We start from the raw sequence: 11,438 nt of genomic DNA, 5'->3' as shown, positions 1-11,438 counted from the left end.
AAAGTTGGAATTGCTTTTATTTGGGCGAGCGCCGCAGGCCCGCCGTGGTCGGGTTAGTGTTCTGTCCTCAGAGGCAGCCAAAGCCTGGGCCTCCACCCGCCACCTACCTGGGTTAGTGGGACGTGCAAAGCTCAGTCGGAGAGCAGAGGCGGGGGCAGAAACCACCAGGGCGCGGGGCTGGATGGGACAGGACTGGTGGCACCGGGCTGGGCTGCCTTGTCCCCAGGCCCAACACAGGGATTGAGGAGCCCTGGGAGAGGCAGGCAGGCAGGCAGCACCCAGGGTGGGGTTCCACAGGTTCCAGGGGACAGTGGGCCCACGGAGGGCAAGAGGCCTGCAGAAGCCCAGTCATTCCCGGCCGGCACGCCCAAGAGCTGGGCAGTGGTGAGCCTTTCACCAGGAGGGTCTGTCTCCCACCCCAGGTCTGGGTCCTCGGGGCCTGGGGTGCGAAGGGGGACACAGAAGGCACTTACTAGGGAGCTGAGGCTGGAAGGCTGAAGCCAGAGGCGTGGGGTCTCGGGCACAGGTTGAGGGGCTGGGAATGGAGCCGGGAACAGGCTGGGGCCTGGCCCGGGCCAGCTGGGTCTGCAGACTGGACCCTCATCTTCCCATGGGGAAGGGGCTTCCCTGGGCAGCCTAGAAGAGATGGCTGACCCAGGACTCCCTCCCTCCCTCCCCAGCAAGGCCCACTGAGCAAGCAGGTCAGTCCCGGAAACAGGAGAAAACGCTGGCGCTGAGGGCCCTGCTACTGGCGGGGCCGATGCCTGCTGCCCGAGCAGGTGGCTGGGGGTTGGGGGGGGCCGGCCTACAGGGCTGGGGGAACCTCGCCCAGATGGAACCCCCCTGGGGAGATGAGAGGGCTGAGTTGGGGGCCCAGCTCTGGACCCTCCAAGGCACCTGGCTGTGGTGAGTGGCAGGTAAAGAGAAGCGGGGAGACCTGGGGTGGAGGGGTGGTGGGGGGCGCGAGGTGGTCAGTGGGGCTGGACTGGCCCCGGCCCCCAAGAGACAGGCTGTCTGGACAACAGGTACATGTTAACGTGTTAGTCTGTACTTTTTGGTTAAACTTTAGGCACCGCTTGGGAGGAAGACACCTTGAAACATTAAAGACCCCAGCACCTGGGCGGGGAGTCTGGCCACATGCAGAGCGGGAGGCGGGGTGCAGGAAGGGGTCAGGCTGCCGCTGACTCGGGGCCCCCCGCGGAGGGCGCGGGCCCTGAGGCGTAGCGGCGGCCATAGCCCGAGGACGAGTAGGACGAGGAAGAGAAGGTCATGGAGAAGCCCGAGCCGGTGGCGTCAAAGCTGCCGCGACGGGAGCCAGCCCGGGAGCCGGTGCGCGAGCTGGAGCGCGAGCCGGCCGCGGAGCCGGAGCCGCTGATGCTGTAGGGGCTGTAGTAGCCCTTGCTGGACTGGGCGGCAGCCTCCAGCAGCCGCAGGCCCGTGCCCTCCTCCACCATGCTGCGGTCCAGCGCGTCCTTGTAGGAGATCTTGAGTTTGGTCTTGGGGCAGGTGAGGTACTTGGAGTAGGCGCTAACGTCGCGCAGCTTCTGGGCGGTGCGGGCATCCACGGTGCCGCGCTGCAGGGCCTCGTCCAGGGCCACGCGGCCTGGCGTGTCGGGCTCGATGAGGCCACCCGTCAGGTACTGCACCTCCAGGAAGCGCTGGCCTGCCTCGTAGTAGAGCCAGCCCTTCTTCAGGGCCTGGGCGGCCGACATCTTGGTCTTGGTGCGTGGGTCCTCGAAGCCGCAGAAGGCCTTCTGGGCCAGGTTGATGCGGTCCACCATGATCTTGTCCACCAGGCCCTTGTTGACGGCGTCGGTGACGGGGAAGCGCTCGCCGGTGCTGGGGTCGATGATGCCCCCAGTGCAGGCCTGCGCTTCCAGCAAACGCTGCCCGGTGATGTTGTCCACCAGGTTGCGGTGCATGGCCTCTGTGATAGACACCTTCTCCAGCGTCTCCGTGTCCAGGATGCCAGCCACGGGGCCCGTCTCCTCGGTGGGGTCGGACCAGGAGGCCAGCTGGGTCCTGGAGACAGCGGGGCTGATAGGGTAGGAAGAGGAGGACCCCACGGAGGACGAGCGTGAGCGGAAGCCGCCGGCGTTGCCTGAGAGCATGTCGGCGAACTCGGCGATGGAGAGCGTGCCGGCGCGGTACTGGTCCAGCGCCGAGCGGTCGATGAGGCTCTTGGCGATGGCCTCATCGATGTCGTACTGGCGGCCCGAGCGGCGGTCGATGATCATGGACTTGACCACGCCGTCCGATGAGGAGATGGTGATCTCCTCCCACTCGCACTCCTGCTCGGACAGCTCCAGGTAGGTCTGGTGGTCGATAAGGCCCTTGCGGTAGGCCTCGTACACCGACATCTCCTTGCCCGTCTCCGGGTCCACGATGACCACACGCCGCTTGCGCACCGAGGACTTAGAGGATGTCTTCCGCTCCCGCTTCTTCTCCTTCAGCGGCAGGAGCCGCAGCCCCGTCTGGGGGTCAGTGACGCAGCGCTCCATCAGCTGCAGGTAGGTGAGGTTCTCCTCCGTGTTGGGGTCAAAGAAGCCCTTGGTGTCGTCCGAGGGGTCGGTCAGGATCTCATTCATCTCCTCGTCAAAGAGGCCGCGCTGGTAGGCCACGTCCACGGGCAGGCGGTGGCTCTCCTCGGGGTCGATGATGCCACCCGTGGCGATCTGGGCCTCCAGCAGCCGGATGCCGTGGTCCTTCAGGATCAGACCCTTCTTCATGGCCTGGAAGAGGGAGATGAGCTTCCCGGAGTAGGGGTCCTTGTAGCCGGTGACGGCACGCTCGGCCGACAGCAGCTTGTCCTTAAACTCGGGACCCACGATGCCCACGCGCACGGCCTCCTCCACGGTTAGCTTGAGCCCCTTGATGGGGTCGATGACGTAGCCGGTGGCCGCCTGCGCCTCCAGGAGCTCGAAGGCCGTGCCGGGGCGGATGATGCCCTTCTTCATGGCCTGGTACACCGACAGCCGCTCCCTGGTGGCGTCGACGAGGACGCCAGCGATGCTGCTGGTACCCTCGAGGAACTTCTGCAGGTCCTTGGAGACCTCCTCGACGGAGGCCAGGCCCTCCTGCAGCCGCAGCGCCGTGGCCTCATCCATGACCTGCGAGCGCACCAGCTCCTCCACCGTGATCTGCTTGCGCAGGCCGCGGAAGGTCAGCTTGCGGGCGTCCGCGAGCGGCAGGAGGAGCTGGCCGCTGGCCTCGTCGCGGCGGCACCGCCGGAGCAGCTGCGTGTAGCTGAGGCGCTCGTCCGTGGAGGGGTCCACGTAGCTGCGCACCTCGCTGGGCTCTGACAGCCGGTCGTGTGTGTCCTTGTCGAGGTAGCCGCGCTGGTAGGCCACCTCCAGCGGGAGGTGGAAGCCTAGACGCGGGTCGATGATGCCGCCCGTGGCCAGCTGAGCGTCCAGCAGCCGCAGGGCCTCCTCGGTGGGGATCAGGTCCTTCTTCATGGCCTGGAAGAGCGAGATGGTCTGCTCCGTGTAGGGGTCACGGTAGCCGGTCACGGCCCGCTCAGCCGACAGCAGCCGGTCGTGCAGCTCGGGGCCCACCAGGCCCTTCCGCACGGCCTCATCCACGGCCAGCCGCTCGCCCTTCACCGGGTCCAGCAGGAAGCCCGTGGCCGCTTGTGCCTCTAGTAGCTGGCGGGCCACCTCGGCACTCAGCTGCCCCTTCTTGAGGGCCTGGTAGATGGTCAGCGTCTGCCTGGAGCTGGGCCGGTAGATGCCGGCCACACAGCCCGTGCCGTAGAGGTAGTGCCAGGCGGACTCGGCCTCCAGCACCTCGCGGAGGCTCCTGGCGCCCTCCCGGAGCAGGCTGTAGGACTCGCGGGAGATGACCCGGGCCTCGTACAGGTTCTCGGCGGTGATGCGGCGGCCGACGTGGTCGAAGGAAGCCAGGTTCTGTGAGCGGACTATCTCGGTTTTCTCGATGATCTCGATGATGATGATGATCATACGCTCCTTGGTCACGCGGCCGGCCTGGAAGTCGGCCATCAGCTGGGCCCGCTGCTCCTGGGGGATCAGGTCCGACTGCATCACCTCCCACAGGGACATGGTGGAGCCACTGTGGCTGCCGCTCCCAGGGATGTTGATCTGTGTCTCCTCGAAGGCCCTCCGGGTCTCCTCCTCGGTGTACACCCGCGTGGTCTCCACCACCTCTGCTTTCTCTGCCCCTCTCAGCGGCAGGAGCCGCAGGCCCGTCTCGGGGTCCTCCACGCAGCGCTCCAGCAGCTGCAGGTAAGTGAGGTTCTCGTGCGTGTTGGGGTCGAAGAAGCCCTTGGTGTCGTCGCTGGGGTCCTGCAGGACACGGTTCATCTCCTCGTCGAAGTAGCCGCGCTGGTAGGCCACGTCCACGGGCAGGCGGTGGCTGTGCACGGGGTCGATGATGCCGCCCGTGGCGATCTGGGCCTCCAGCAGGCGGATGCCGTGCTCCCTGAGGACCAGGCCCTTCTTCATGGCCTGGAAGAGAGAGATGGTGCTGCCTGAGTAGGGATCCTTGTAGCCTGTCACGGCCTTCTCAGCCGACAGCAGCTTCTCGTGCAGCTCAGGGCCCACGACACCGGCCTTCACGGCCTCGTGCACGTACAGACGCTGGTTCCGCACAGGGTCCACCAGAAAGCCAGTGGCTGCCTGGGCCTCAAGCAGGAGGATGGCGGTGCTGGGCCTGAGCAGGCCGCGCCGCATGGCCTCGTAGATGGTCACCTTCTCTTTGGAGTCCTCCAGGTAGATGCCAGCAAGGCAGCCGCTCCCCTGGAGGAGTGTCCGCACCGAGTCCAGCTCCGAGAGGTCCTTGACCGACGTCTTGCCATCCTTGAGCTGCTCATACTGGGTGCTGTTGAGGACCCCGGCGGCCAGGAGCTCGCTGGCCGGCACAGGGGCTCGGAGGCCACTGAAAGAGAGCCTCTCCCGCCGTACGGTCTCCACTTCCTCCACGATGGTGATGAGGATCTTGATGACCTTCTCCACGGTGACCTTGCCCGTGCGGAACTGGCGCAGCAGCTCCTGCCGCTGCTCGGCCGTGAAGTACTCGGAGTTGATGAGCTCCCACACTGTCACCGTCCTGCCCTGGAAGCTGCCCACGGGGACCTCAACAGTGGCCTTCTGGAAGGCCTCATGGGCCTGGAGCTCGGAGTAGAGCTCCTGCTGCCGGGCCCGGGCAGCCTCCTCCGAGAGCGGCAGCAGGCTCAGCCCCGTCAGCTGGTCGGGGCGGCACTGCTGCTGGAGGTGGCTGTAGGTGACGGGCTGCCACGTACGGGGTTCGTAGTAGGTCTTGGCGTTGTCCTCGGGTGCTGAAAGGGCGGTGCTGGTCTCCTTATCCAGGTAGCCCCGAGCACAGGCGACGTCCAGGGGCACACGGTGGCTCTTGCTGGGGTCCACGATGCCACCTGTGGACAGCTGGGCGTCCAGCAGACGCAGGCCCTGCTCCCTGGGGATGAGACCCTTCTTCAGGGCCTGGAACAGGGACACGCTCTGCCCTGAGTACGGGTCCTTGTAGCCTGTCACAGCCTTCTCGGCCGACAGCAGCTTCTCGTGTAGCTCGGGCCCCACGAGGCCGGCGCGCACTGCCTCGTCCACAGTCAGCCGTGCGCTGGTGGTGGGGTCGATGATGTGCCCGGTGCCGGCCTGGGCCTCCAGCAGGGCCACAGCTGCCTCTGGCTGCAGCAGATCTTTCCTCAGGGCCTCGTAGATGCTCAGCTTCTGCCCTGCCTCCTCTAGCCACACACCCGCAATGACGCCGGAGCCCCGCAGGGCCCGCCGCACGGCCTCCGCCTCGGCTACCTCCTGCACGGAGCGCTCGCCCTGCTGCAGCTGGCGGAAGAGCTCACGGTCAATGACCCTGCTCTCAAGCAGCTCCGCAGCAGGGACCAGGGCACGCAGGCCCTCGAAGCAGAGCTGGCCCTTCTGTTCGTGCTCCTCGACCACGGTGATGACGATCCTGATAATCTTCTCCACGGTGACCTTGCCCGTGCGGAACTGCCGCAGCAGGTCCCGTCGCTGCTCGGCCGTGAAGTACTCGGAGTTGATGAGCTCCCAGATGGTCACCGTCCTGCCCTGGAACTTGCCGAACGGAGCGGACACGGTGGCCTTCTCAAACACGTCCCGGGCCTCCGAGTCGGTGTAGACCAGCTCACCACCCTTGGCAGCCTGGTCTGTGAGCGGCAGGAGCCGCAGGCCCGTCTCGGGGTCCTCCACGCAGCGCTCCAGCAGCTGCAGGTAAGTGAGGTTCTCGTGCGTGTTGGGGTCGAAGAAGCCCTTGGTGTCGTCGCTGGGGTCCTGCAGGACACGGTTCATCTCCTCGTCGAAGTAGCCGCGCTGGTAGGCCACGTCCACGGGCAGGCGGTGGCTGTGCACGGGGTCGATGATGCCGCCCGTGGCGATCTGGGCCTCCAGCAGGCGGATGCCGTGCTCCCGGACGATGAGGTCCTTCTTCATGGCCTGGAAGAGGGAGATCTGCTCCCCGGTGTAGGGGTCCTTGTAGCCAGTGACGGCGCGCTCGGCCGACAGCAGCTTGTGATGCAGCTCAGGGCCCACGACGCCCTCCTTCACGGCCTCGTTGACGGCCAGCCGCCTGTTCCGCACGGGGTCCAGTAGGAAGCCTGAGGCCGCCTGGGCCTCAAGCAGGATGAGGGCTGTGCCCGGGCTCAGCAGCTGCCTCCTCAGGGCCGCGTAGATGGTCAGCTTCTCGTCGGCAGGCTTCAGCAGCAAGCCGGCGATGCTGCTGCGGCCCTGCAGGTAGTGGCGCACATCCTCCCGCTGAGCGAGCTCAGCCACCGTGGTGCGGCCCTGCGCCAGCCACTGGAGCTCCTCTGTGCTCAGGATGCCCACCTCCTGCAGCCGCTGGGCCGGCACCTTCTGCCGCAGGCCGTCAAAGACGTAATCAGGCTCTGCCACGGCGGCCGGGCCGTCGGCTGCGTCCTGGCCATTGGGCAGGGCTCTGGCGGCCGCAGCCTGAGAGGCAGCGACCTCCCCCGGGTGGGCCAGTGCAGCCCGGCGCTCCTCCTCCAGGTGCTGCAGCCGCTCACGCAGCCTCTGGTTCTCCTCCGCCAGCAGCTTCTCCTGCTCGTGCCGCTGCAGCTCCAGGCACCGCAGCTCCTCTTGCTTGCGCCGCACCTCCTCCTCGGCCTCGCGCTGCCGCCGCCGGGCCTCCTCCATGCTGGCCGCCAGCTGCTCCTTCTCCTGCTGCAGCTGCTGCTGCTGCCGCTGCTGCTCCTCACGCAGCTGCTGTGCCTTGGCCACCTCGTCCTGGAAGAGCTGCTCCAGCTTGGCCTTCTCCTGCTCGATGAGGTGCTCCCGCTGCAGCAGGCTGTCCTTCTCGGAGAGGAAGCTCTGCTGCAGGGCCTGGGTCTCCTGAAGCAGCTGCTCCTGCCGCACCATCTGCATCTGCGAAGGGGGAAGGGGGCGGTCAGGGCCATGCGGGCCTCCGGGAGCACCTGCCCGAGAGCAGACCCCGCCCCAGATCCCTGCCCACGCGCGGGGAGATACCTCCTCAGACTTGAGCTGCAGCAGCTGCGCCTCCTGCTTGAGCTTGTCCTTCTCGCGCTCCAGCTCCGCGATGGCCTCCCGCAGGCGCTCGGCATCCTGGTCACTTTGTTGCCGCTGGGTCTCGAGCGTCTGCACCAGCGTCACCTTCTCCTGCGTGGCGAGCTCCGTGCGGTACAGCCTGTCGCCTATCTCCTCCGCCTGCTTCCGGAAGCGCTGGGCGTCCTCCTCCGCACGGGCCTGAGCCCGGCTCATCTCGGCCACGCGCAGCCTGAGCCGCTCCGCCTCGGCACTCATCTCCAGCTGCCGCTGCCGCTCTGTCTCCAGAGTCTTCTGGAAGCCCTGCGTCTCCTGTGCCAGCTGCTGCGCCATCTGTTCCTTGTCCTCCTGCAGCCGCCGGGCCTGCTCTTGGGCAAGCTCCTTCTGCTGCTGCAGCAGCTCTGCCTCCGCCTTGAGCCGCGTGGCCTCCTGCACCGCCTGCATCTTCTCCTTGAGCATCTTCTCTGCCAGGGCCCGCTGCTGAACCAGGTCTTCCTCCGCCAGCTGCCGCAGCCGCGCCGCCTCCTGGGCCGCCACGCTCAGCCGCGCAGCCTCCTCCGCCACCTGCTTCATCTTCTCCGCCTCCTCCTGCAGGAGGCGCTGCGTGTTGTCCTTGTCGCGCAGAACGAGCGCGCGGTTCTCCGCCTCGATGCGGGCCTTGAGCTTGCCCAGCTCCTCCATCTGCACGCGCAGCGAGAACAGCTCTTCCTCCACCTGGCCGCGCTGGCGGGCCGCCTCCGTCACCTCCGCCTTCAGTCGCTGCAGCTCCTCGTCCAGGATGCTCTTCTGGTGGTCGGTCTCCTCCAGCTGCAGCCGCAGAGCCGTCAGCTCCTGCTCTACCTGCGCCTTCTGCCGCAGCGCCTGCTCAGCAAACTGCTTGTGCTTCTCCATCTCGGCGTCGGCCGCCTGCTTCTGCCGCAGGGCCGCCTGCTCTGCCTGCGCCCGCCGCGCCGCCTCCTGCTCGGCTTCCTTGCGCAGCTTCTCCGCGGCAGCCTGCGCCTGCGCCTGCGCCTGCGCCTGTGCCTCCGCCGACTGCTTCAGCCGCTCCGCCTCCTCCACTTGCCGCCGGGACTGCGCCGCCTCGTGCTCGGCCCGCTCCCGCGCTGCCTCCGCCTCCTCTGCCGCCCTCCGGGCCGCCTCGGCCTCACTGCGCAGACGCTCCAGCATGCTCTGCTCCTGCTGGAGCGTCTGCTGCAGCTCCTGCTCCTTCTGCCGCACTGCGAACGCATGCGCCTTTTCCTCTGCCTGCAGCCGCTTCTGGGCGGCCTCCTGGGCCAGCTGCAGCTGCCGAGCCGACTCCTGCTCTGCTCGCTCACGCAGGCGCCGCGCCTCCTCCACCTTGGCCTTGAGCCGCTCCACCTCCTCCAGCGCGGCCTTCCGTTGCCGCGCGGCCTCTTCCTCGGCCGCCAGGCTCTTCTGCACACGCTCCTCGGCCTCGCGGCGCCGCCGCTCCTCCTCTGCCGCCAGCTGCCGCTGCCGGGCGGCCTCCTGCTCCGCCTGCTCCTTGCTGCGCAGCGTGTCCTCGGCGTTGCCACGGATCCGCCCCAGCTCCAGCTCCAGCTCCGCCTTGCCGGCGGCCGCCTTCTCAAAGCTCCCCTTGAGCGCCAGGATCTCCTCCTCCACCTGCCGCCGCTGCCTCAGCGTGTCCTCCACCAGCCCCTTCTGCCGCTCCAGCTCGCTCTCCGACGCCTTGCGCAGCTGCGCCAGCCGCTCCTCGATGTCGGCCTTGTGCTGGGCCGCCTGCTCCTCCAGAAGCCGCCGCTGGAAAGCCTCGTCTTCTGCCAGCCGCCGCAGGCGCTCGTTCTCCGCCTCCTTCTCCTTGAGCGCGATCTCCGCCTCCGTCTTGAGCCGTGTGGCCTCGCTGATGGCGGCCAGCTTCTCGGCCAGCACCCGTTCTGCCTCCGCCCGCTGCCGCACAGCATCCTCCTCCGCCAGCTGCCGCTGCCGCTTGGCCTCCTCCGCCAGGGCGCGCAGGCGGGCGGCCTCCTCCGCCAGCTCGCGGAACCGGCCGGCCTCGGCTTCCAGCCTCTGCTTGGACTTCTCGCTGGTGGAGCGTGACTCCTCCTCGGCCCGCGCCTTGCTGGCCAGCAGCACCTCCATCTCAGCCCGCACTTTGGCCAGCTCGGCCTCCAGCTCCCGGCGCTTCTGCGTGGCCGCGGCCGCCTCCCGCTGCAGCCGCGCCAGCTCCTCCTCTAGCAGCTGCCGCTGCTGCTCCCCCTGCTCCGTCTCGGCCCGTAGCCGGATCAGCTCCTGCTCCGCCGCCAGGCGCTGCTGCGCGGTGCCCTCCGCCAGCTGCCGCTGCTTCTCCAGCTCCCGCTCGGCCAGCTCGCGCTGCCGCACGGCCTGCTCCTCTGCCTTGCCGCGCCGCCGCGCCTCCCGCTCCGCCTCCTCCTTCTGCTTCTCCGCCTCGGCCTGTGCCAGGCTCTTCTGCTGCGCCACCTCCTCCGCCTGCAGCCGCATCCGCAGCGCCTCGTTGGCCTTCAGCTGCCAGCGCTCCAGCTCCCGCTCAGCCTCCGCGCGGGCACGCTCGGCCTCGGCCTGCTGCTGTGCCCGCCGCGTGGCCTCCTCCCGCAGCTGCACCACGGCCACGTGCTCTTCCTTGAGGGTGCGCTCCAGCTGCGCCGTCTTCTCGGCGAAGGAGGCGTGCTCGCTCTGCAGCTCTGCCTCGGCGCTGCGCTGCGCCGTCTCCAGGGCCACCTGCACTTGGCGTGCCCGCTCTGCCTCTGCCTGCCGCAGGCGCCGCTCCGCCTCCTCTGCCTGCAGCCGCAGCTCCTCCAGCGCCTGCAGGGCCCGCTGCTTCTCGCGAGCCGCCTCAGCCTCTGCCTGCACACGCAGGGCCAGCTCGGCCTCCGCCTGCCGCTTGCGCTGGGTCTCGTCTTGCACCTGCCGCCGCAGGCGCTCCGCCTCCTCCTGGGCCTGCCGCTTCTGCGCCTCGGCCTCTTCTGCCCGCGCACGCAGTGCCTGCAGCTCACCCTCTGCCCCGCCGCGCTGGCGCTCGGTGGCCTCCAGCTGGAGGCGCACCACGCGGATTTCCTCTTCGATCCGCAGCCGGCTGCGCTCGGCCGCCTCCACCTGCCGGGCCTTGGCCTGGATCTCCGCCTCCGAGCTCTGCCGCAGGTGCTGCAGCTCCTCCTGGATGCTGCGCTTCTGCTGCTGCGCATCCACCGCCACCTCCTCCCGGCGTGCCACCTCCTCCTGCATGCGCCGCTGGAGCTCCTGGGCCTCGCGCTCTGCCAGCGCTTTCGCCTGTGCGTGCGCCTCGGCCAGCTGCCGCTGCTTCTCCAGTGCGGCCTCCACCTCGGCCAGTCGCTCCCGCTCCTCTGCCCGCTGCTGCTCAGCCAGCCTCTGCGGCCGCAGCAGAGAGAGGGAGAAAACCGGAGAGAGGAGTGAGCACGGAGCAGGTGCTCCCAGCACACGACACGGTGCCACCACAGCTCACCCTGACAGCGCGGTGCAGGGGTTGGGAGGGGACAGAGGTCCCGGCCCAGCCGAGGGAGGCTGCGTGCACCCACCCAGGGCACTTGGGGCAGCGAGCGCAACCTGGCTCCACAGTGCTCACCAGCCTGGGTATAGGAGACCCAGATGTTCTCCCCTCTTCCCGCAGACAGGCGACAGAGACACACAGACAGGGGCCGGGGGGAGAGAGAGAGAGAGAGAGAGAGAGAGAGAGCAAGCAAAGCAAGGGGCTCACAGGGCCTGGGAGCCGCGCCCGCCATACAGCCCTGCCTGAGCACCGCTGAATGCCCGGCGGCCTGGCTCTGGCCACGGGGCCCCTCTCCCTGACCCGGCGGGGCAGGGTGGCCAGCGTGGGACATCAGCGCAGATCTGAGCCAGTTCGGAAGGGGGACTCGATAGCCTGCGGTTCTGAGCAGAGAGGAAGCTGCAGGTAGGCCAGACGGAGGAGTCACCCAG

The 11,438-nt window shown here is 68.3% G+C and overlaps 1 protein-coding gene across 19 annotated transcripts in view; it reads right to left on the bottom strand.

The window, feature by feature from the left end:
• The window catches only part of LOC137210597 (plectin), a 57,653-nt gene continuing 46,215 nt past the window's right edge, over positions 1–11,438 (bottom strand). For 18 of the 19 annotated variants that reach the window (XM_067712612.1, XM_067712614.1, XM_067712613.1 and 15 more), the window contains 2 exons: positions 7,491–10,871; positions 1–7,388 (listed from right to left, as the gene is read on the bottom strand). In XM_067712612.1, the coding sequence (XP_067568713.1) occupies positions 1,170–7,388; positions 7,491–10,871 (9,600 nt within the window). In that variant the 3' untranslated portion in view covers positions 1–1,169. The remainder of the gene's footprint in view (positions 7,389–7,490; positions 10,872–11,438) is intronic. The other variant, XM_067712629.1, reaches the window with a different exon arrangement.

The sequence above is a fragment of the Pseudorca crassidens genome, chromosome 17 (genome assembly GCF_039906515.1).
Source record: "Pseudorca crassidens isolate mPseCra1 chromosome 17, mPseCra1.hap1, whole genome shotgun sequence".
Lineage (NCBI taxonomy): Eukaryota > Metazoa > Chordata > Mammalia > Artiodactyla > Delphinidae > Pseudorca > Pseudorca crassidens.
Note: the sequence above shows the minus strand (reverse complement) of the source record. Positions and strands in the feature narration are given on the sequence as shown.